Source organism: Ornithorhynchus anatinus, chromosome 3, assembly GCF_004115215.2.
Source record: "Ornithorhynchus anatinus isolate Pmale09 chromosome 3, mOrnAna1.pri.v4, whole genome shotgun sequence".
NCBI classification, from domain to species: Eukaryota; Metazoa; Chordata; class Mammalia; order Monotremata; family Ornithorhynchidae; genus Ornithorhynchus; species Ornithorhynchus anatinus.
The window spans coordinates 126,188,889-126,215,006 of NC_041730.1; the positions used below are offsets into that span (position 1 = coordinate 126,188,889).

General features: G+C 47.3%; 1 protein-coding gene across 1 annotated transcript; it reads right to left on the reverse strand.

Moving 5' to 3' along the window:
* Positions 1 to 941: 941 nt before the first annotated feature.
* LOC103167949 (mitoguardin 1-like) lies at positions 942 to 25,479 on the reverse strand. Its single transcript, XM_029061714.2, has 10 exons — positions 25,367 to 25,479; positions 22,317 to 22,381; positions 20,274 to 20,361; positions 17,945 to 18,031; positions 13,968 to 14,057; positions 11,035 to 11,130; positions 9,018 to 9,152; positions 6,049 to 6,102; positions 3,964 to 4,080; positions 942 to 1,171 (listed from the first exon to the last, which is right to left on the reverse strand). Exons 3-9 carry the CDS (start codon positions 20,334 to 20,336, stop codon positions 4,048 to 4,050), a joined length of 558 nt encoding a protein of 185 aa, XP_028917547.1. The 5' UTR covers positions 20,337 to 20,361; positions 22,317 to 22,381; positions 25,367 to 25,479; the 3' UTR covers positions 942 to 1,171; positions 3,964 to 4,047.
* Between the last annotated feature and the right edge of the window lie 639 nt (positions 25,480 to 26,118).

The window sequence follows — 26,118 nt, forward strand, 5'->3', positions numbered from 1 at the left end:
CAAGTGGCAGAGCAGGGATTGGAATCCATGACCTTCTGACTCCCAGGCCTGTGCTCTATCCACTAGACCATGCTGCTTCCCTAAAGATGAGCAGAGGTAGAGAGAAGAGCACAGAAGGCAGCAGGAGGGATCGGAAAAGTTAGAGGACTGACAGGTGTGGAGAAGGGCAGGACAGAAGAGACATAGAGGAAGGTGCTGATGGAGCTTGACAAGATCACCACAGCATTCAGAGGCGACGCCTGAAGTGTGAGTTTATCTGGGTGCACTGGTGCGGTGGCCAGAGATGCACTGTGGCTTGGTGGAAAGAACATGGGCCTTGGAGTCAGGAGACTTGGATTCCAATCCCAGCTCTGCCACTTGCTTGCTGGGTGACCTTGGGCAAATCACTTAATTTTTCAAAGATTCCACATCACTAAAATAGGGATTAAAGGCCTGTTCTCTCTCCCTCTTAGACTGTGAGCCCCATGTGTCCCACCTGATTGTCTTGTGTTTTGTATCTAGCCCAGTAGTCAGTCAATAATATTTATTGAGCACTTACTGTGTGCAGAGCACTGTACTAAGTGCTTGGGAGAGTACAACATAATAAACAGACACATTCCCTGCCCACAAAGAGCTTGCAGTTTGGAGGGGGAGAGAGATATTAGTGAAAACAAATAAATTACAGATATTATATAAGTGCTGTGTGTTGGTGTCTTGTACCCATGTCTCCCCGAGCCTGTGGATGCACAGTATTCACTCAGTCATATTTACTGAATGCTCACTGTATGCAAAGCACTGTACTAAGTGCTTGGGAGAGTAGGAGGCCCCAGACCAGGGCTGGGCCCTGTCATTCCAGTGACCACCGAAGCGGGGTAGACTGACCCCGGGCCACCACCCGGGCCGGGGCCCGGCTGAATCTTGGGCCATTTCCTTCCACTGATAAAGAAGAGGGCCTTGGCCGCTTGCAGTCGATCCTTTTTAATGAGCTGAGGGGTCAGCCCCTCTCCCTCGCTCCCCCACCCCCCTCCCTCACCTGCCAGGCCCTCTGGAGCTGTGGTTTTCACCCGTCAGCCAGCAAAGCGTCCATCCTCTCGGTGAGGTTCTCCAGGATGCAGCGGGCCAGCCCCTCAGGGTCTGGGTAGCCGCTCTCTGCCAGGCTCAGCAGGCTTTCCGAAAAGGACAGGACCTGCTCCTGAAACGACAGCGAACTAATGGTGAGCCTACGGCGAGCTGACGGGGAACCGCGATAAGCCGGGAGATGGCCAACAGTGAGCTGACGGAAAGCCGACAGCGAGTTGACATAGCTAACGGCAAGACAACAAGTTAGGGCAGCCGCAGTGAACCGACAGATTGCCAATGGCCAGCTCACGGCGAGCCAACGGCAGACAGCCGACAGGAAGCCAACAGTGAGGCAACAGGTAGCCCACAGTGAGCTGACACGTAGCCGACAGCGAATCAAGAGCGAGTCGGCAGCTGATAGTGAGCCAACGGAAAGCCGACTGTGAGCCAGTAGCCAACGGATAGCTGACAACGAGCTGACAGGTAACCAATGGATAGTCGAGAGCGGAGAGTCGACACATGGCTGACGGCGAGAGAAGCCCGTCAGTGGGCAGGGATTGTCTCTATCTGTTGCCCAATTGTACATTCCACACGCTTAGTACAGTGCTCTGAACATAGTAAGCGCTCAATAAATACTATTGAATAAATGAATGAATGAACCATGAGCCCCAGGCTAGCTGCTGCCGGCCAGAGGGCAGGGCTTCCTCTCTCCCGCTGGGGCTGCCCTGACGACTACAGGCCCGCGGTTCCACTGCACACTGGACGTGCTGTTCAGGTCCCAAAAGGACTGGTTGCACTCTTCCCTTCAGAATTGGGTTCTCCCTCCTCCTCTTGCCCCCTATCCACTTTTCCCATTCCCCTCCCTCAGTGCCCCCCGAACTTCCAGTAGCCTAGGAAGGTGAGGGAGAAGGAGGTGGAAGCGAGAGGGCAAGTCACCTTTACCTCTATCGCCCCAGGTACTGGGCCAAACTACACTCTTCCCAGCACCCTTTCCCCCGGTGTCATTCAGTGCCCACCAACGCCCCCGTGTAACGGCCCCCCGCCCGGTGCCACGCTGGCCTCCTGGCGGGTCTAAAGGGTGCTCTGGAGTCCTTCTAGATTGTAAGGTCATCGTGGGCAGGGAGTGTATCTGTTATATTGTTACACAGAGAGGAGCAGCACGGTGGAGTGGATAGAGCACGGGCCTGGGATTCAGAAGGTTCTAATCTCTGCTCTGCCACTTGTCTGCTGTGTGGCCTCGGGCAAGTCGCATCACTTTTCTGGGCTTCAGTTCCCTCATCTGTAAAAGGAGGATGAAGACTGTGAGCCCTGTGTGGGACAGGGACTGTGTCCAACCCTATTTGCTTAGTACGGTGCCTGGCAAACAGTAAGCTTTTAATAAATACTACAATGATGATGATTATTGTTATAGTGTACTCTCCCAAGCACTCAGTTCAGTGCTCTACACATAGTAAGCACTCAATAAATATGATTGCCTGACTGACTGTCTCATCCAAAGTCACGGCTCACGCAGCCACTCTGCTCCGCTAACTCATACCCCCTACCAGGTCTGATAAATCTTGAGCTCAGCCATTTGCTTTCGTAATTTTTCACTCAATTGTATCTATTGAGCACTTACTGTGTGCAGAGCACTCTACTAAGTGGTTGTTGGAACCTGCTCCAGTGAGTCAATCAATAAATCGAGGTATTTACTGAGCTCTTACTGTGTGCAGAGAGCACTGTACTAAGTGCTTGGGCAAAGACAATATCATTCACTCAATCAATAGTACTTATTGAGTGCTTACTATATGCAGAGCACTGTACTCACTGCTTGGGAGAGTACAATAGAGAAGCAGCGTGGCTCAGTGGAAAGAGCACAGGCTTTGGAGTCAGAGGTCATGGGTTCGAATCCTGGCTCCGCCACTTGTCAGCTGTGTGACTGTGGGCAAGTAACTTAACTTCTCTGTGCCTCAGTTACCTCATCTGTAAAATGAGCCCCACGTGGGACAACCTGATTCCCTTGTGTCTACCGCAGCGCTTAGAACAGTGCTCTGCATATAGTAAGCTCTTAACAAATACCATCATTATTATTATTATTATTACAATACAGAAGAGTTGGTAGACACATTCCCTGCCCACAATGAGCTTACTCTGGCGTAGTGGATAGACCATGGGCCTGGGAGCATAGTGGAAAGAGCACGGGTTTAGGAGCCATAGGACGTGGGTTCTAATCCCAGCTCTGCCATTTCTCTGCTGTGACCTTGGGCAAGCCACTTAACTTCTCTGTGTCTCAGTTACCTCCCCTGTGAAATGGGGATTAAGACTGTGAAGCCAACATGGGACAACCTGGCTATGTTGTATCTACCCCAGTGCTTAGAACAGTGCTAGACACACAGTAAGCACTTAACAAATACCATTATTATGGGTTCTAATCCCAGCTCCTCCACCTGTCTACTGTGTGACCTTGGGCAAGTCACTTAACTTCTCTGGGCCTCAGTTCCCTCATCTGTAAAGTGGGGATTGAGACTGTGAACCTCACGTGGGACATGGACTGTGTCCAACCTGATTTGCTTATATCCACCCCAGCACTTAGTACAGTGCCTGGATTATAGTAAGCACTTAAATATTATTATTATTAGGGAAGACAGACATTAATATGTACACATATAATTTATAATATACAACTGAAATATGTATTCATAAGTGCTGTGGTGCTCTGGGTGGGGCAACTAACTATTCCCAAATGTCAAAGATCCAAGGGCCTAGAGGATACAGAAGGGAGAGGGCACTCACTACCGTTGAATTCTCCCAAGTGCTTAGTACACTGCCTATCACTCAATAGATGTTCAATACATCGACTGACTGGCAGAGCAAAAACACATCACTCTCTGAGATATATCTTGAAAGAAAGCCATTAGCGAAATTCAAAGTGTGATGCCAGGTTACCTTGAGGAAACAGTAGAAGGCCTTCTGCTTTCTCTCTGTCTCGTTTGCTGCCCAGGTCAACGCTGGAGAAAGGCAATCCAGCATTTAGTACAAATAATAGAGAAAGCCGGACTGTTCCTGAAAGAGAGAAGAGGATCAGAGGGTCCCAGAAACAATCGGCCCCTCACGCCTGTCCTCGTCTCTGGGTTCATCGCTTCATTTCCCCGCCCCCGATTGCTATGCTCTGGTCCAGCCAACCTGCTGCTTATTGTTCATTCACTCATTCAATCATATTTATTGAGCGCTTACCGTGTGCGGAACACTGAACTGAGCACTTCGGAGAGTATAATACAACAATAAACAGACACATTCCCTGCCCACAATAAGCCTTTACAGTTATGTGCACACCTTCTTACACTCAATGGTCTAGTGGAAAGAGCACGGCCCTGGGAGTCAGAGGACCTGGGTTCTAATCCTGCCTCTGCCACGTATCTCCTCGAGCAAGTCACTTCCCTTCTCTGTGTCTTAATTGCCTCATCTGTAAATCAATCAATCCACCATATTCATTAAGCGCTTACTGTGGGCAGAACTCTGTACTAAGCACTCACTCATTCTTACCTCTGAGTCCTCCATTTCAACCAGGGGTGCCATCTTCACTTGCCTCCTCATAACTCCCTCTCTCCCATCCTTCAAATCTCATAATAATAATAATTAATAGTAATGATGGTATTTGTCAAGCACTTACTATGTGCCAAGCACTGGGGTAGACACAAATAAGCAGGTTGGACACAATCCCTGTTCCATATGGGGCTCAAAGTCTTAATCCCCATTTTACAGATGAGGTAACTGAGGCCCAGAGAATTTAAGTGACTTGCCCACAGTAACATAGCAGACAAGTGGTCAGGATTAGAACCCATGACCTTCCAAATCCAAGGCCCATGCTCTATCCCACGGCCTCTCCTCTCTGAAGCCACCCTGGCCAATTCTCCCTCCACTCTCCATGGTGCCTAGCACAGGGCTCTTGCTCACAGTGGCTGCTTAATGAAGACCATTGAACAAACCACCCTGCCCTTCTTCACTCAGTTCACAGGCCAAAGGAAGCTGTTTTCTGGCTTCCTACTGTGGCTTCTGCCTGAGCTCTGACAAATAATAATAATGATGAAAACTGTGGTTCATTTGTTCATTTGTTCCATCGTATTTCTTGAGTGCTTACTGTGTGCAAAGCACTGTACTAAGAGCTTGGTAGAGTACCTCATCTGTAAAATAGGGATTAAGACTGTGGGACAGGGATTGTGTCCAACCTGATTGTGTACAAACGAACCCCTTTCCCCCTCACACCCTTGCCAGTGCTTAGTACAGTGTCTGGCATTAAGTACTAACAAACGCTACAATTATTATAATTATTATTGTTCTCCTTGGTAGGTCAGAACAAGCTAGCTGTTGTGTTCTCCAAAGTGCTAAATACAGTGCTTTGCACAGAGTAGGTGCTCAATAAATACGCTCGATGTTTATGGGGTTGGAGGAGGCTTGAAGAGCAGAGGCTCCTTTATTTCCATTTGCTTAGTCTGCTTCCCAACCTGGCCAGATGTGGGGGAGCAAAGTGTTGCTCTGAGCCTGCTGGGGGAACGGTGACACACACACTGCTACTCTACCAGAATCTCCCTCGGCCAAGTCCACCCTCACCCACAGCTGACATTTCCTCGGAGGTTAAATCGCCAAGCCAGTCGTTCGTTAGTTTGGGCGGCATACTGCTTTGAGAAGCAGCGAGGCATAGTGGTTAGAGCACGGGCCTGGGAGTCGGAAGGTCATGAGATCTAACTCATGAGATCTAATCTGAGCTCCACTACTTGTCTGCTGTGTGTCACTTCACTTCTCTGTGCCTCGGTTATCTCATCTGGAAAATGGGGATTGAGACTGTGAGCACCCCGTGGGATGGGAACTGCATCCAATTTGCTTGTATCCACCCCAGCGCTTAGTACGGTGCCTGGCTAAGTAAGTGTTTAACAAATGCCATCATTATTATTGTTGTTGTTGTTGGGCTGTGGTGGGTTTCTTTTCTTCCCCCATCCCCCCAAAGAGTTCATGATTTAAAAATTTTTGTCTTACCACCCACGAAAGTCTCTTTTTCCTGCTCTGGGACCAGCAGTACACCAGGACTGTCTGAGGGAAGAAAGTTGCAAACTTAAGAATTAAATTATTTGGAAACGTAGAGCAAGATTTGGCTCACTGTTTATCCTCTGGAGCCCTGGAGATACTCAGAGGGATCCAGTATGGCCTAGTGGAAAAAGCACGGGTCTGGGAGTCAAAGGCCCTAGGTTCTAATTCCAGCTCCACCGCTTAACTTCTGAGTGATCACTGGCAAGTCACTTAACTTCTCTGTGGCTCATTCTCTCAACTGCAGAATAGGAGTTCAATACCTGGTCTCCCTCCTACTTACTCTATGAGCCCATTATCTTATATCTACCCCAATGACAATATAGTACTTGGCATGTACTAAATGCTTAATAAATGCAACAGTTATTACCATTATAATAATATTATATTGTTATATACTGGTATTATGCGGTATATATTGTATTGCATTATATTCATAATATAATAATAATAAGCAATTACTATGTGCTCGGGCACTACGTTAAGTATTTGGGTAGATAGAGCTCAGCCACAGTTCTTGTCCCATATGGAGCTCCCCATTTAGAGGGGAGGGAGACCAGGCATTTTACCTTAAAGATGAGGAAACTGAGGAGTGGAGAAATTAAGATCACGCAGCAGGCAAGTGTGATCTACTCCCAGTGCTTAGTACAGTGCCTGGTACATAGTAAACACTTAACAATACTATAAAAAAAAAAAGTGGCAGATTTGGGATTAGAACCAGGTCTCCCACCTCACACTTCTGTGCTCTTTCCAGTATTAGGAGGAGGAGGAGTGGCCTAGTAGAAAGAGCACAGACCTGGGAGTCAGAGGACTTGGGTTCTAATCCCATTGTCCGCTGTTTGTGACCTTTACTTCACTTTACTTCTTTGTGCCTCAGTTATCTCATCTGTAAAATGAGGATTTAATAATAATCATAATGATGATGGTATTTGTTAAACACTTACTATGTGCAAAGCATTATTCTAAGTGCTGGTGGGGATCCAAGGTGATCAGTTTGTCCCACGTGGGGCTCACAGTCTTCAGCCCCATTTTACTGATGAGGTAACTGAGGCACAGAGAAGTTAAGTGGCCTGCCCAAAGTCACACAGCTAAGTGGCAGAGCCGGGATTAGATCCCACGACTCCCAAGCCTGTGCTCTTTCCACAGAGCCACGCTGCTTCTCTATCCTACTCCCTCCTACTTCGACTGTGAGTCCCATGTAGGGCAGTGACTGTGTGCAAACTGATTAACTTGTGTCTGTCTCAGTGCTTAGTACAGCGCTTGGCACATATTAAGCGCTTTACAAGTATCATCATTATTATTAGTAGTAGGTGGTGCTATAGTAGTAGCCTGCTGCACATCTGAATGGAACCAGTCAGCATTTTCCCACAACAGAGGAATATAAAATTGTGGCTCTCTGCTCTACCTTTTTAAGCCCCTAAATCTAAAACCCATGGGCAGGGTGCATGTGCTAATTCTGTTGCATTGTACTCTCCTAAGTACTTAGTACAGTGCTCTTCACACAGTAAGCGCTCAATAAATACCATTCATTGATTGATTGGTCTTCCAGTATATTTACCAGCTCTTTACTTTCTGAAATGTTAATGGTATCTCTCTCTGATTCTATTTAGTTGGAAGACCCTTGAATAATAATTGTGGTATTCATTTGTTTGTTGTTTTAATGGTATTTCTTAGCTCTTATTATGTGCCACACACTCTACTAAGCACTGGGGTAGATAGAAGTTAATCAGAAGGGACACAGTTCAAGTCCCCAATGGGGCTCACAGTCTTAATTCCTATTTTACAGATGAGGTAACTGAGGCACAGAGAAATTAAGTGACTTAGCTAAGATCACACAATGCACACATGGGGCAGAGACTGAATCAGAACCCACGTCCTTCTGCCTTCCAGACCTGGGGTCCATCCACTAAGCCATGATGTTTCTCATTCATTCAGCATTTACAGTGCACTGAGCACTGAGCTAAGCACTGGGGAAGATACAAAATAATCAGATCAGACATAGTCTCTATCCTAGGTAGAACCCACAATTTAAGGGGGAGGGAGGGAAAAGAAGAGGTTGAGGAAACAGTCAAACAGAAATTAAGCCTGCTAGCCAGAGGGACCTGGGTTCTAATCCTAGCACTGCCACTTGTCTGCTGTGTGACCTTGGGCAAGTCACTTAACTTCTCTGTGCCTCAGTACCCTCATCTGTAAAATGGAGATTAAGACTGTGAGCCCCATGTGGGACAGGGTCTGTGTCCAACCCAATTTGCTTGTATCCTCCCCAGCACTTAGTACAGTGCCCAGCACACAGTAAGCACTTAACAGATACCACAATTATTATAATTATTATTCTCTGGGCTTCAATTCCCTCATCTGTAAAATGATGATTGAGACTGTGAGCCCCACATTGGACATGGACTGTGTCCAACCCAATTTGCTTGTGTCCACCCCTGTGCTTAGTATAGAGCCTGGCATATAATAAGCACTTGACAAATAGTAAGCACTTAACAAATACTGCAATTATTATTATCATTATTATTCAGAGCCCTTTAAAGGAAGGGGGAGCTGCTGAAACATGACAATTTGTGGACCAAGGGAATAGTCTTGGATAGCTCCGATGCTGAGCTCCAATTTAACCATAGCTACCCAACTCCTACAGTCTTTTTCAAGAGTACTGAAATTTGCACATTTCAATCCTGGCCGGTGGCAATTATTCCACAGACCGTTTTATGGGCTTTTACTGGGGTGGGAAAATTCGTTCATTCAATCGTATTTATTGAGTGCTTACTGTGTGCAGAGCACTAAGCGCTTAGGAAAGTACAATACAATAAACAGACACATTCCCTGCCCACAGGAGAGCTACAGGAGCTGAAGAAAGTTATCCAGGGATGTTTTTATCCCTCTGGGTTGGATTTCCCCAATAAGTAGCTCAGTCCTACCATTTTCTTCAAGGGTCTGCTTATCTGGTCGCTGCCTATGATTCTCCGTAATTTCTCCGGGACCTCCTCGGCCTCACGAAAGAGCTTGAAGGCAATAAAGCCAAACACTACATCGTAGAAATTAATATTTGCAACCTGGAATGAGAGACCACAATGAAAACCATCTGCTCTTTCTTGAGTTGGTTTCCCTTGATGCGAGCAGATAATAATGATGATGATGATGATGATAATGATAATTCATTCAATCATATCTAATGAGCGCTTACTGTGTGCAGAGCACTGCACTAAGTGCTTGGAAAGTACAATTCAGGAACAGAAAGAGACAATCCCTGTCCAGCAATGGGCTCACAGTATAGAAGAGGGACAGACAACAAAACAAGTAGACAGGCATCAGTATCATCAAAATAGATCAATAGAATCATAGATATATACACATCATTAATAAAATAGAGTAAAAAATATATACAAATATATGCAAGTGCTGTGGGGAGGGGAAGGGGGTAGAGCAGAGGGAGGGAGTAGGGGCAATGGTGAGGGGAGGAGGAACAGATAGTGATGAGAAGCAGCATGGCCTAGTGGAAAAAGCATGGATCTGGGAGTCAGATCCCTTTGGTTCTAATCTTGGCTCTGCCATGTCCCTGCTGTGTGACCACGAGCAGGTTATTTAACTTCTCTGTGCCTCAAATCATTCATCTGTAGATGGACCACGGACCTGGGAATCAGAAGGACTGGGTTCTAATCCAGTTCCACCACTTGTCTGCTTTTTGACTTTGAGCAAGTCACTTCACTTCTCTGTGCCTCTATGTCCTAATCTGCAAAGTGGTAATTAAGACTATGAACCGCATATGGGACAAGGACTGTGTCCAACCTGATTAGCTTGTATCAACCCCAGTGGTTTAGTACAGTGCCTGATGCATAGTAAGGGCTTAACAAATACCAAGATGATGATGATTATTATCCTGCCTCAGTGTGGTGTGCCCAACCCTGGTCAGCTGGGAGAGGCAATGAGGCCTAGTGGAAAGAACAAGAGCCTGGGAGTCAGAGAATCTGCATTCTGATCCCGGCTCTGCAAATTGCTAAGCCATTTGCTTGCTGTGTGACCTTGGGCAAGTCACTTACTTTCTCTGGGTCTCTGTTTTCTCAACTGTAAAATGGGGATTCAATACCTGGGCTCCCTTGTGACTGTGAGCCCCCATGCAGGACAGGTAATGTTTCCGACCTAATTAACTTGTAACTGCCCCAGCACTAAGAACAGTGTTTGACACATAGTAAGTGCTTAACAAGTACCATAAACCAAACAAACAATACTGTGCACATCATCAGGGCATTAAGGAGAGCCAGGGACCATATAGAAAAGGGCTTTAATCCCTGAAGATCCTCTCTGCCTCTATATTCTTTCTCCAACTGGCTGAAATGTCCCAGACAAGGATCTGAACTCTGGACCTTTAGAAGCAGTGTGGCCTAATGAAAAAAGCGTCCACCTGTGAGGCAGGAGACTTGGGTTCTAATCCTGGCTCGACCACTATCCTTCTGTGTGATTTTGGGTGAGTCATTTAACTTCTCTGTGTCTCAGTTTCTTCCACTGTAAAATGGGGAAAGATCACCTCTCTCCCAACTCTTTGGATTGTGAGTCCCATGTGGGAAAGAGAGGGAATCCAACATAATTAGCTTGTTTCTACCCCAATCCTTAGCACACACTCCCCACCTTCCAAGCCTTTATAAAATCACATCTCCTCCTACGTCTTGCAAGCCTCAGGATGGGCATCCATTGGCAATAGTACAGTGTTTTGCTCATAGTAAGCGCTTAATAAATGCGATTGAATGATTGAATGAATTTCCCCTCCAACTCCCAGCCTCCCTCCCTCAGCAAAATGTCACCCATCAGCATCAACCCCTCAAGGTGCTTAGATGGCCAGGGGCATATTCCCCAGGCTTGATAACCTTAATTCCTCCCACTTCACCCCACCCATGCCTAGAAAGCCTAAACAGATTCCCCTGGCCAGAGGTGGGGACTCACTCCTGCCTCATGGAGCTCCTTGGTCAGCGTGTCCCAGTTGGAAGGCTGTTGCACAAATGAAATCAGGTTGTCGTAGGCTTCAATAAAATTGCTGGGCTTTTGGGGAGAGAAAAATTGATCCCATTAAGGTTTGCCTGTCAGCTCACCAATTTGTTGATCAATTAAAATCTCTATGTGGCTTTTGAAAAGGGCTCCCCCCCACCGCCCCCCCACACATACACATGCATACACGAAATTACTCTTCTCTGGGTTCCAAGAGCCATAGACCGCCCCCACTTTACTGTTCAGGATCACAGCTAAAAAAATGAAAACTCTCACTGGTGTATTGACATATTATAATAATAATAATAATCATAATAACATTTGCTAAGCACTTGGTGTGTGTCAAATAGTATACTAAACTCTGGGGTAAATAAAAAATAATTGTCAGACAAAGTTCCTGTCCCACATGGGCTCAGAGTCTAAGAGGGAAGGAGAACATGTAATGAATCCCCATATTACAAGAGGAAAATGAGGAGTAATGAGAAGTAAATTAGAAGTAAAGTGACTTTCCCCATGTCACCTAGCTCTACAGTGGCTTCTACCCACTGCTTTCAAGCATGCTCATGTCTCCCCTATCCTAAAAAAAAACCCTCCCTTGACTCCATGGCTTTCTCCAGTTTTAACCATCTTCCTCCTACCATTCCTCTCCAAACTCCTTGAGTGAGTTGTCTACAGCTGCTGTCTCAAATCTTCTCCTCCAATTCTCTTCTTGAACCCCTCCAATCTGGCTTCTGATCCCTTCACTCCATAGAAATCACCCTTTCAAAAGGTCACCAATGATCTCCTTCTTACCAAATCCAAAAGGCTCTACTCCATCCTAATCCCCCTTGAGCTCTCAGCTGCCTTTGACATTGTGGATCACCTACTTCTCCCGGGAACTTGACTTCACTGACATTGTCCTTCTTCTTCTGGTTTTCCTCATCTTTCTCTCCTTCTCAGGCTCCTCCTCTGCCTCCTACCTCCTATCTCTGGGAGTTCCTCAAGGTTCAGTTCTGAGTCCCCTTCTATTTTCCATCTACACCTACTCCCTTGGAGAACTCATTCACTTCCATGGTTTCAACTACCACCTCTATGTGGATGATTCTCAAATCTACATCTCCAGCCCTGATCTGTCTCCCTCTCTCTTGCATGTCCTCCTACCTTCAAAACATCTCTACTTGGATGTTCTCCCATCACCTCAAGCTTAACATGTTCAGAACAGAACTCCTTATTTTCCTACCCAAACCCTGTCTTCCCCCTGACTTTTCATCACTGTAGTTGGCACCACCATCCTTCCTGTCTCTCCAGCCCATAACCTTGCCATTGTCCTTGACTCCTCTTTCTCATTCAACCCACATAGTCAATCCATCAATAAATTCTGTCTGTGCTACCTTCATAACATGGCTAAAATCTGCTCTTTCCTCTCCATCCAAAGAGCTACCACGTTAATCCAATCACTTAGCCTATCCCACCTTGACTACTGTATCACCCTCCTTGCTGACCTCCCAGCTTCCTGTCTCTCCCAATCCATATTTCACCCTGCTGCCTTGATCATTTTTCTACAAAATCATTCTGGCCGTGTTTCCCCATTCTTCAAGAAACTCCAGTGTTTGCCCATCCATCACCGCAACAAACAAAAACTCCTTCCCATTGGTTTTAATCACTCCATCGCAATCACTCCATCGCCTTGCCTCCCTCCTACCTCACCTTACTACTCTCCTATTACAACCCAGCCCACACACTTTGCTTCTCTAATGCTAACCTTGTCATTGTACCTCGATCTCATCTATCTCACTGTCAACCCCTCAACCACATCCTCCCTCTGGCCTGGAACATTCTCCCTCCTCAAATCCGACAATGACTCTCCTCACCTTCAAAGCCTTATTGAAGTCACATCTCCTCCAAAAAGCCTTCCCTGATTAAGCCCTCCTTTCCTTTTCTCCCACTCCCTTCTGCATCTCCCTGATATGCTCTCTTTATTCGTCCCCCATCCCAGCCCCACACCACTTAGGTCTATATCTGTCATTTATTACTGTCTGTCTCCCCCTGTAGACTGCAAGCTTATTATGAGCAGGGAATCTGTTTATTATTATATTATACTCTCCCTAGTGCTTAGTACAGTGCTCTGCACACAGTAAGCTCTCAATAAATACGACTGAATGAATGAATGAATATTTTTTCCTGGAAACTGGGCAGCTGGTGGTTGTCAAAGTACCACTTGAGAAGAGAACCAGATGGACAAAACTTCCCTCTGAAGGAAAGCCCAAGGAAACTGGGTATGTGAAGTGTCCAACGTGGGCAGTTGTGTGAAGTTGGCACACCACACCCTATTCGGTCAGTCAGTCAATTGTATTTATTGAACGCCTAGCATGTGCAGAGCATTGTACAAAGCACTTGGGAGACTCTGCTAGAACAGATGCAATCCTTGCCCTCAATGAGCTTACAGTCTAGGTTGGCAAAATAATACGTCATGAAATCTCTTCCACTTTGCCTGCTTCCCAGGCCCTTGCTCCGTCCTCTAGACTGTCCTTCCCAGCTGAGGCTTTCTGACCCTGCGGTCTCCTTGCCCTAGGAGCTGGCGTCGGAAGGAAGCCCTACGTCTCTGCCTTACAGTGCTCCCTCGGGGATCTCCAATTGGCCACATCACCCCACCTCCAAAGGGAGCTGCTTAGGCATCCCACGGGGAGTGAGGATCCTGGGTCCTGGAAGGATGGGCCAATGGGTAGTGCATTAGTTTCCCCAGTTGCCATTACCATGATGAAAACTATGTGCTGAGTGCCCAGCGGGAGCAGGGCATTGTTCTAGAGCTGAGGGAAGATTCAATAGAAGCCAAAGGCCCCGTCCCTGCCCTCCCAGAGCCAACAGTCGGAGAGCATCGCCTTGCCGGTCTCAAAACGGAGGAGACTTTTTACCTGTCCACTCAGAGCCACCACAACCCTCTGCAGCGTGTTGTCATTGATGGTGGTGGTGGGAGACAAACTGGCAGAGTCCCAGAGAGAGGGCTGGAGCAGAGACAGGGAAGGGTTCGGGGGGGCAGAAGAATTGACTTTTGAGAATACTCTTGGCAAAACCTACAGCTGGATAAATCACGGATCGCTGCTAACCTCCAATGGCTTGGGCAACTTCTGACAATTTTTTTTTAATGCAAAGAGGCTTCTGTGCCCACCCTCCCCGACCAGGGACTGGGGTGCTCACTAAAGCAAGCACTCACTAGAGCAAGACCTCACTACAGCAAGCTCTCACTATGGCAAGCATTCACTTGAACAAGCACTCAGGAGAGCAAGCACTAACTCCTGCAAGCCTGCAGAAGAGCGAGCACACAGTGGAGTAAGAACTCAGTAGAGCAAGCCCTCAGAGGAGCAAGGTCTCACTAGAACAAGCACTCACTAGAGCGAGCACTCAGTAATAATAGTAATAATAATAATAATGATATTTCTTAAGCACTTACTATGTGCCTGGCACTATACTAAGCACAGTTGTGGATAAGAGCAAATCGGGTTGGACACAGTCCCTGTCCCACGTGGGGCTCGCAGTCTCAATCCCCATTTTACAGATGAACCAACTGAGACCTAGAGAAGTAGAGCGACTTGCCCAGGGTCAAAAAGTAGACAAGTGGCACTTTTGACTACCAGGCCCATCCTCTATCCACTACACCATGCTGCTTCTCAACAGAGCAAGCTTCTCAGTAGAGCAAGCACTCACTAGAGTAAGAACTCAATAACAATGTTGGTATTTGTGAAGCACTTACTATGTGCAGAGCACTGTTCTAAGCGCTGGGGTAGACAGGGGAATCAGGTTGTCCCACGTGGGGCTCACAGTCTTAATCCCCATTTTACAGATGAGGGAACTGAGGCACAGAGAAGTTAAGTGACTTGCCCACAGTCACACAGCCGACAAGTGGCAGAGCTGGGATTCGAACTCATGAGCCCTGACTCTAAAGCCCATGCTCTTTCCACTGAGCCACGCTGCTTCCCCAATGCAAGGATGAATGCAAGGATGAATGCAAGGAGCAAGTCAGGGCGATGGAGAAGGGAGTGGGAGAAGAGGAAAGGAGGGTTCAGTCAGGGAAAGGCTCTTGGAGGAGATGGGCCTTCAATAAGGCTCTGAAGAGGGGAAGACACATTGTATGTCAGGTATGAGGAGGAAGGGCAATCCAGGGCAGTGGATGGTAGCTTGCTTTTCTTCTGCTACCATGACCAAACCAAAGAGCCACACAAGCATTCTGCTTGGATTAGCTTTGTGCCCACTGTCCGAGCCCACCATGAGGCACGTGGAATCCTTGGGCTGAGCCGGGCCTTGGTGGTTGTAGATGACACCCAAATCTACATCACCTCCCCTGCTTTCTCGGGGCTCATATCTCCTCCTGCCTTCAGGAAATCTCCACCTGGATGTCTGCCGGCCACTTAAAACTCAACATGAGGGAAGAGCTCCTCATCTTCCCTCCCAAACCCTGTCCTCTCCCTGACTTCCTTGTCACTGTGGACGGCATGACCATCCTTCCCGTCTCACAGGCCCGCAACCTTGGTGTCGTCCTTGACTCTGCTCTCTCATTCACTCCACACATCCAATCCGTCACCAACACCTGCCGGTCTCTCCTGCACAATGTCGCCAAGATCTGCCCTTCCCTCTCCATCCGAACTGCTACCTTGCTGCTACAAGCTCTTATAATATCCCACTGGATTATTGCTTCAGCCTCCTCTCTGATCTCCCATCCTCCTGTCTCTCTCTGCTCCAGTCTATTCTTCATTCCGCTGCCCAGATTATCCTTCTCTACAGAAAGGCTCTGGGCATGTCACTCCCCTTCTCAAAACCTCCAGTGGCTGCCTATCTACCTTCGCATGAAACAAAAACTCCTCACTCTTGGTTTCAAAGCTGTCCATCCCCTTGCCCCCTCCTACCTCACCTCCCTTCTCTCCTTCTACAGCCCACCCTGTACGCTCCGCTCCTCTGCCACTCACCTCCACATGGTCCCTTGTTCACGCCTGTCCCGCCGTCGACCCCTGGCCCAGGTCCTAACACTGACCTGGAATGCCCTCCCTCCTCACCTCCGCCAAACTCTTCTCCCTTCTTCAAAGCCCTATTGAGAGCTCACCTCCTCCATGAGGCCTTCCCAGACTGAGCCCTCTCTTTCCTTCTGCCCCTCCTTCTCTCCCCACTCCTCCTCCCTTCCTCTGCTCTTCCCCCTTCCCCTCCCCACAGCACTCGTGCCTATTTGTATATATTATTTATTACTCTGTTTTGTTAATGAGGTGCATATATCTATAATTCTATTTATCTTGATGATACTGACGCCAGACTACTTGTTTTGTTTGTGTCTGTCTCCCCAGTTTAGACTGTGAGCCTGTTGATGGGCAGGGATCGTCTCTGTCTGTTGCCGAATTGTACACTCCAAGCACTTAGTACAGTGCTCTGCACATAGTAAGAGCTCAATAAATACAATTGAATGAATGAATAATACCAGCTCTGCCACTTGTCTGCTGTGTGACCTTAGGCATGCCACTTCACTTCTGTGTGCCTCAGTTACCTCATCTGTAAAATGGGGATTAAGACTGTGAGCCCCATGTGAGACACAGGTCCAACCTGATTATCTTGTATCTACCCCACAGCGCTTAGAACAGTGCTTGACACATAGTAAGTGCTTAACAAATACCATTATTATTATTAGTTTATGCTTCCTACCTGGGTCGTTGGTTATTTTGTGAACATTGCTGCCTGAGAATGAAGTGTTTCTAAAAGATCTTTCCTTTAAAATAGATTATTTCCCAAGTTTGTCATCAAGCAAATTATGTCCCCCAGCCCCATGTCACCAAGCCCACATTCATTCATTCATTCAATCGTATCTATTGAGTGCTCACTGTGCGCAGAGCACTGTACTAAGCAGTTGAGTCAATCAAGCTCCAGAAACTGGTGGTCAAGGGAGCCCAGTTTGGTTTGACCAGCACCTTGGATGGTAAAAGGGGAAGGTAATAATGAAAGGGAGAGGTAGAGAGCGAGGCAGAGGTGGGGAGGGTGGGTGGGCTTCCAGGCCTCAGAGAAGACATGTGGCCTAATGGTTAGAGCCCGGGCCTGGGAGTCAGAAGGATCTGGGTTCTAACCCGGGCTCTGCCACTTGGTCTACTGTATCACCTTGGGCAAGCCACTTCAGAGAAGCAGCGTGGCTTAGTGGAAAAAGCCCGGGCTTCGGAGTCAGAGGTCTTGGGTTCTAATCCCAGCCTTGCCACTTGTCAGCTGTGTAACTTTGGGCAAGTCACTTAACTTCTCTGTGCCTCAGTCACCTCATCTGTAAAATGGGGATTAAGAGCATGAGCCCCTCTTGGGACATCCTGATAAGCTTGTATCTATCCCAGCGCTTAGAACAGTGCTTGTCACATAGTAAGCACTTAACAAATATGCTCATTATTATTATTATTATTCAATTCTCTGGGCCTCAGTTCCCTCATCTGTAAAATGGGGATTAAGACCATGAGTCCCCCTTGGGACAGGGACTGTGACCAACCTGACTAGCTTGTATCTACCCCGGGACTTAGTACAGTGCCTGGCACACAGTAAATAGGTAATAAGAATCCTGGTATTTGTTAAGCACTTACTATGTGCCAAGCACTGTTCTAAGCACTGGGGTAGACACAGGGAAATCAGGTTGTCCCACTGGGGGCTCACAATCTTAATCCCCATTTTACAGATGAGGTAACTGAGGCACCGAGAAGTGAAGTGACTTGCCCAAAGTCACACAGCTGACAAGTGGCCGAGCCAGGATTTGAACCCATGACCTCTGACTCCAAAGCCCATGCTCTTTCCACTGAGCCACGCTGCTTCTCTAAGGTAAGACATTCCATAAAAAATAAAAGTCCAAGGCCTCTGGCTACAGAAAACAACTGATGTGGCTCCTTACCTGCTCATCCAACACGATTAGCTTCTGCAGCAGGTCACGCCCACTCTCTATGAGGTAAGATCGGGTGGACTCCTTCATCAACAGGAGCTGTAACAACCAGTGGCCAAGGTTGTCCACCTGCTCTGGATTAAGTGACTGCTTCCTTCCCCTCTTTTCCCTCCCCACCTGCTTGCTAATGCTTGAAAGGAAATTCTGGCCTTATAGGGGTAAATTTGCCTTCTTCCACTGCCATCATTTCCCTCCCTTTGCCTTTGAGCTTGTTGAACATGTTAGATGAGAATCCTCTTGACAGGAAGAAGGAAAGACAAAAAGAAAGACACAAAGACAGAAAGAAAGACAGAAAAAGAAAGGAGGGAAGACAGAAAGAAAGAAAGGAATGAGGAAAGAAAGGAAGGAAGGAGGGAGGAAAGAAAGGAAGGAAGGAGGGAGGGAAGGAAGGATGGAAGAAGGAAAGAAAGAGAAAGAGAGAGAGAAAGAAAGGAATAAGAGACGAGTAGCTGAGAGGGAAAACAATGCCACGTTCTGCAAAATTAAGAATAATAATACAAGAGACTGCCTTGTTGGGTGCACAATGGAACTAGAACTGATGATCTTGCATTGGCCTTTCAGCTACACATGCACCCAAAGGTGAATTTCACTATCAAGGTTAATTATATATGTTCATCTGCCCCTGATTAGGTGTGCAGAGGAAAAAGGTGTCCTGAACTATACTTGTCTTTGATGTGGCATCCAATATTTCCAGGTTTTCCCACAGTTTTCCTCTGGGAACTCATCATAAACCTCTTATCCACAGATTTATCCAATGCTTGTGAACTTTTGTTTTCCATCTGCACAAATTCCAGAGGAAATAATCCCGGCACATAATGAGTTGACATCCTGATAACCTTGTATCTATCCTTAATAGATATTCCTTAATAGAAAAAATATCTGAATCATTTTTCAGATGTAGAAATAGGAATCATCATGTTAAGAGAATCTCACCTTATCCCCATGCTTGGTCTTAGCCTGTGTTTACATTGCTCATTAAATTGGAAATGGAATTGTTTTCAGAGGATGAATGGACACAGTTTTTTTTTCCCCTCTGCTCACACATCCTTGAATATATTCAATATTCTCATTTTAGGGCAAAAATGAGGTTGGGCACCACTGCTCATAGAAACCCAAAAGAGGTTTGCAGCCCCCAGAAATGGTGTCCGCCAGAGAAATGTGACCTGGTGGAAAAAGCCGGGCCTGAGAGTCAAAGAACCTGTGCTGTTAAACTGGAAGTTCCTGGAGAACAGAGATGGTAATGTTGGTATCTGTTAAGCGCTTACTATGTGCAGAGCACTGTTCTAAGCGCTGGGGTAGATACAGGGTAATCAGGTTGTCCCACATGAGGCTCATAGTCTTAATCCCCATTTTACAGATGAGGGAACTGAGACCCAGAAAAGTGAAGTGATTTGCCCACAGTCACCCAGCTGACAAGTGGCAGAGCCGGCATTCAAACCCATTAACTCTGGCTCCCAACCAGTGCGCTTTCCACTAAGCCACACTGCTTCTCTTCTCTGTTGTCGTCTCCCAAGCACTGAGACTCAGCTGATTCTGAAAATGCATTCATTTAATCCCAGTTCTAATCCCGGGTTCTAATCCCGCTCTGCCACTGGCCTACTGTGTGACCTTGAGCAAGTGGCTTAACTTCTCTGGACCTCAGTTTCCTCACTTGTAAAATGGGGATTAAATCCTACTTCCTCCTACTTAGGCTGTGATCCCCATGTCAGACAGGAACTGTGTCCAATCTGATTATCATGTATCCACCCCAGCACTCAGAAGAGAGCTTGCCACATAGTAATCGCTTAACAAATACCACAATTATTATTAACTGGGGGGTGAGTTGTCTAAATGGCGTGGGAAGGTCACTGTGGGGGAGGAGGAGACCGATGACACAGAAAGTAGTGTGGTACAGTCACTGAACTGGACAACCAGGATCTCTCATTCTTCGTCTCCTATAATCAGTGGTATGTACTGAGCGCTTAAGGAGTGCAAGTTCTGTACTAAACAAGAGTCATGTTCTCTACTCTCAAGGAATTTACAATGAATTAGGGACCAGAAAGGCTTTGAGCAGGAACGAAAAGACTATTCAATCAGATCCGACTCACCTTCACTCTCTACCTGCCATCTCCAAGCCCATCCCGCTTGATCCCCTAAAAATCCCCACCCCAATTGGTGACCCTGACTTTCAGCATGAAGCCATCCAGCTGAGGTGGCTTACTGGTCACTCCCTACCTTGTTGGTGAGTAAAAGATTCCAACGGGCAGTTTCTTTTATCTGTTCCCCGAGGAAAATCACTCACTTCAAAGGCTTCCCAGAGGAAGTGAAGCTTTTCCAGTCGGTCCTCAGGGCTGAAGCACTCCATCTTCTGACTGAGGCCATTTTGAAAGCTGGGAATCAGAATAGTTGCAGTATTTGTTAAGTACTTATTATGGGCCAAGCACTGTGCTAAATACTGGGGTAGATACAATTCGATCAGACCCAGTTCCCATGCAATCTGAAGCAGAGAGAGAACAGGCTTAAAATCCTCCCAATTTTACAAAAAGAATCAAGTGACTCATCTAGGGTCACACAAACAGGCAAGTAGCAAAGCCGAGATTAGAACCCAGGTTCTGAACCTTTCTCATTAGGTCACAGCACTTCTCTGATTCTGTAAAATCATGAAGCAAGCCAGAAAGGGCAGCTGGTCTCAGAAGACAAGGAACTCCTTGTGGAATCCCTGGCAAATGTTTGCTCCAGGCCAGTGGGGAGAGGAAGGCAGTCAATAGGTTTCAGGACCTGTCAAACCCAGGATGTGGATTCAGATGGGGCTTTGGGGTCAAAGAATTCCAGCTTTCTGCTTTTCCAGATCTCCAAGAATAGCTCCAGGGCTATCAGAGGGTGTTGGCTGTCATTTCTTATGTACAGTAATGTACATATCTGTAATTTATTTATTTCTATTAATAGCTGTCTCTCCCTCTAGACTGTAAGTTTGTTGTGGGCAGAGAATTGTCTGTTTTACTGTTATATTGTAATAATAATAATGATAATTGTGGTATATGTGAAGTGCTTACTACATGCCAGGCACTGAACTAAACCCTCGGTTGGATACACGCAAATCGGGTTGGACACAGTCCCTCACCCATATGGGGCTCACAGTATCAATCCCTATTTTACAGATGAGGTAACTGAGGTCCAGAGAAGTAAAGTGTCTTGTCCAAGGTCACACAACAGACAAGGGGTGGAGCCGGGATTAGAATCCATGACCTTCTGACTCCCAGGCTCTGTATTTTCCACTTATGCCATGCTGCTTGTACTCTCCCAAGAGGGGTGTTTTGCACATAGTAAGCACTCAAAAATAAGATTAAATGAATGAATAAATGAATGCATTTTCAGAATCAGCTGAGTCTCAGTGCTTGGGAGACGACAGAGAAGAGAAGCAGTGTGGCTTAGTGGAAAGCGCACTGGTTGGGAGCCAGAGTTAATGGGTTCGAATGCCGGCTCTGCCACTTGTCAGCTGGGTGACTGTGGGCAAGTCACTTCACTTTTCTGGGTCTCAGTTCCCTCATCTGTAAAATGGGGATTAAGACTATGAGCCTCATGTGGGACAACCTGATTACCCTGTATCTACCCCAGCGCTTAGAACAGTGCTCTGCACATAGTAAGTGCTTAACAGATACCAACATAACCATCTCTGTTCTCCAGGAACTTCCAGCTTAACAGTACAGACTTTGAATAAATCAGTTCGATGATCTGGACACAAGTGATGTGAGGGGTGGGGGTGATAATTATATCTATTACTACTACTACTAATAATAATGATGATAATAATAATTGTCGTATTGTTTATTGGGACCCCCAGTAGCCAGCCAGAATCCAATTGAAGGGGGAAGGCAGCAAGGGAGAGGCACTTGGTTGTAGGCGGGGAATCTGTCTCATATTGTATTCTCCCAGGCACCTAGTACAGCCTCACTTTTTTCCATCTACCTCTCCCTTCTGTGCCATTCTGACTTGCTCCCTTTGGTACATATCTGTAATTTTATTTATCTGTATTGATGTCCGTCTCCCCCGCCTCTAGACTGTAAGCTCATTGTGGGTAGCGAATGTCACTGTTTATCGTTGTGTTGTACTTTCCTAAGCGCTTAGTATAGTGCTCTGCACACAGTAAGGGCTCATTAAAATCATTTGAATGAATGCAATGCTCTGCACACAGTAAGGGCTGAATAAATACGATTGACTAACTCGTGGCCCATTCTGCATGCGAGCAGTGGGTCATAGATCCAACAAGAGGGAGGCCCCGGGAATCATCTGGAAAAGACTGGTCAGGTGGGGGAGGGCGAGATTGCCAGGGAGGGTGAGCTGGTACCTGACAGCTTGCGGTGTCCCTGCGGGACGATCAGCCGGATCCCCTTGTGGCTCCTTGGACGTCCGCTTCAAAAGAGGCCAAAAGATCAAATCAGGATGAGAGATCTTGGGCCCTGGGCCCAGCCTGTAAGATGGGGGTGGCTGGACCCTCTACTGTAGAGGGAGTCAGGAAACTCATGACTGCCATGTGCGTGGGTGACTGAACCTGGCCTTTTTGGAGAGGCCACTCTCTGGCTTGGACCTCTGATTCTGGGAGAGTAAGATCTTCTGAGGACTTCAGAGTCTGGAGGAGCAGGGTCCTCTCCCTCCAGCAGTCCTTCAGACTGTAAACTCGTCCTCTAGACTGTAAGCTCGCTGTGGGCAGGAAATGTGTCTGTTATATTGTACTCTCCAAGCACTTAGTAAAGTGCTCTCCACACTGTGAGCGCTCGACTCCCCCGGCCCACATCCTACTACTGACCTGGAATGCCCTCCCTCCTCACATCCTCCAAACTAACTTTTTCCCTCTCCAAAGCGCTCCTGAGAGCTCACCTCCTCCAGGAGGACTTCTCAGACTGAGCCCCCCTTTCCCTCTGCTCCTCCTCCCCTCCCCATTCCCCCTTTCTCTGCCCTTCCCCCTTCTTCTCCCCACAGCACTTGTGCCTATTTGTATATATATTAAGGAGAAGCAGCATGGCTCAGTGGAAAGAGCCCGGGCTTAGGAGCCAGAGGTCATGGGTTTGAATGCCGGCTCTGCCACTTGTCAGCTGTGTGACTGTGGGCAAGTCACTTCACTTTCTCTGTGCCTCAGTTCCCTCATCTTTAAAATGGGGATGAAGAATGTGAGCCTCACGTGGGACAACCTGATTACCCTCTATCTGCCCCAGCTCTTAGAACAGTGCTCTGCACGTAGTAAGCGCTTAACAAATACCAACATTATTATTATATATTATCTATTACTCTATTTTGTTAATGTTGTGTATATATCTATGTTTCTATTTATCTTGATAGTATTCATGCCTGACTACTTGTTTTGTTTTGATGTCTGTCTCCCCTGTTTGAACTGTGAGCCCATTACTGGGCAGGGATCGTCTCTATCTGTTGCTGAATTGTACGTTCCAAGCGCTTAGTACAGTGCTCTGCACATAGTAAGCGCTCAATGAATATGATTGAATGAATGAATGAATGAATGAATGATAAATATGACTGACCTGTTGAGCAGAAGTGCTTCGTGGCCAACAGGCTGCAGGGTGGCCTGTCTCTGACAACGCTTAAGAGAGATTAGCTGAGAAGCTGAAAAACTTACACTTCAAGCTCGACACAACAAATTGGAGATCTCCAGACCTCCAGGAATGGGGTTCAATCGATCGATCAATCAGTGGTACTTATTGGGTGCTTACTGAGTGCAGAGCACTGGACTCAGTGCTTGGGAGAGGACAACAGACTAAGTAGATACAGCAGCGTGGCTCAGTGGAAAGAGCCTGGGCTTTGGAGTCAGAGGTCAGGGGTTCGAATCCTGGCTCTGCCACTTGTCACCTATGTGACTGTGGGCAAGTCACTTAACTTCTCTGTGCCTCAGTTACCTCATCTGTAAAATGGGGATTAAGACTGTGAGCCCCACGTGGGACAACCTGATTCCTCTGTGTCTACCCCAGTGCTTACAACAGTGCTCTGTACATAGTAAGCGCTTAACAAATACAAATACCAACCAATCTCTGTTCTCCAGGAGCTTACAGTTTAACGGCACAAGACATAAGAAACAGCGTGGCTCAGTGGAAAGAGCACGGACTTGGGAGTCAGAGGTTATGAGTTCTAGTCCCGGCTCCGCCACTTGTCAGCTATGTGACTTTGGGCAAGTCTCTTCACTTCTCTGTGCCTCAGTTACCTCATCTATAAAATGGGGCTTAAGACCGTGAGCCCCATGTGGGACAACGTGATTACCTTGTATCCCCCCAGCGCTTAGAACAGTGCTTGGCACATAGTAAGTGCTTAACAAATGCCATCATTATTATTACATAAATGAGAATGATGATCTGGACACAAGTGCTGTGAGGGGTGGGGGTGAAAATACACTGCTACCACTACTACTACTAATAATTGTGATATTTTAAGCGGTTACTAGGTGCCAGACACTGTACTAAGCACTGGGGTGAATACAAGCATATCGGGTTGGACCCAGTCCCTGTCCCGCATGGGGTTCACACTCTCAATCCCCATTTTACTGGTGAGGGAACAGAGGCACAGAGAAGTGAAGCGACATACCCAAGGACATACAGCAGACAAGCGGCAGAGTCGGGATGGAGCCCCATTAGACTGTAAGCTCATTGTGGGCAGAGAATGTGTCTGTTTATTATTGTATTCTACTCTCCCAAGCGCTTAGAACAGTGATCTGCACGCAGTAAGTGCTCAATAGATACGATTGAATGAACCAACTCTGTTGTACTCTCCCAAGAGAAGCAGCGTGGCTCAGTGGAAAGAGCACGGGCTTAGGAGTCAGAGTTCATGGGTTCTATTCCTAGCTCTGACACCTGTCAGCTGTGTGACTTTGGGCAAGTCACTTAACTTCTCAGGGCCTCAGTTACTTCATCTGGAAAATGGGGATTAAGACTGTGAGCCTCACGTGGGACAACCTGATTACCCTTTATATACCCCAGCGCTTAGAACAGTGCTCGGCACATAGTAAGTGCTTAACAAATACCAACATTATTATTTATTAAGTGCTTAGTACAGTGCTCTGCACACAGTAAGTGCTCAATAAATACAATTGAGCTTTTGCATCGCAGGTCCTTGCTCTGTTCACTAGGCCACTCTACTTCTCCTGGACTTGCCTAGTCTATAATCTGAGAAGCCACAGGAGTCTTGCAAACCTACAGACATCTCCATTGTCTCACACTGAGGGGCTTCCACTGCACTTCCCTTCCTTTTCTTTCCTATCCCCACGCTGCTCCTTGCCCCCATTATCTCAGATCTCCTTTCCTGGCTCGGCTCTGGATCACAGCCCTAGGATCTTTGGATCAGTACCCTCACCCTTGGCCCTGAAAGCTGGTCCCCCTGTTCCAGGCAGCACCAAACCTGAGATGGATCGGTCAGGGCCGCCGTCAGCGTTTCCACCGCCCTGATGGGAAGGGTGCGGAGCTCTCCCCCTCCCTGGACGTGTGGGCGTCTGCCTCCTTGGAAGCCCAGCGGTCTGTGCACATTGAACTGGGGGAACATGGCACCTTCCTGCCCTCGGCTGGGCTCAGAGTGGCGGGACCCAGCAGCCCAGAAGCCTCTAGGCAGCCTATTATGATGCCCAGAACCTGCTGGGGGTGGGGGAGGAGGGTGAGGGGGATGTTGGAATCAGTTGTTCCCCTCATCTGTTGAAGGAGAGCAGGGATGAGCAGATCACCCCATTTCTGGGATTCCAAAGTGACATCTGTCAACAGCACGGCCCAGTGAGGAAAGAGCACGGCCCGGGAGTCAGAGGGCCTGGGTTCTAATTCCAGCTCCGCCACTGTCCTGCTCTGTGACCTTGGGCAAGTCGCATCACCTCTCTGGGCCTCAGTTCCCTCATATGTAAAATGGGGGTGAAATACCCATTCTCCCTACCCCTTCCATTTTGAGTTCCTGTCCCACATGGGACTGTGCCTGGGCTGATTATTCAATAGTATTTATTGAGTGCTTACTATGTGCAGAGCACTGTACTAAGCGCTTGGAATGTACAAATCAGTAACAGATAGAGACAGCCCCTGCCCTTTGACGGGCTTACAGTCTAATCGGGGGAGACAGACAGACAAGAACGATGGCAATAAATAGAATTGAGGGGAAGAACATCTCATTAAAAC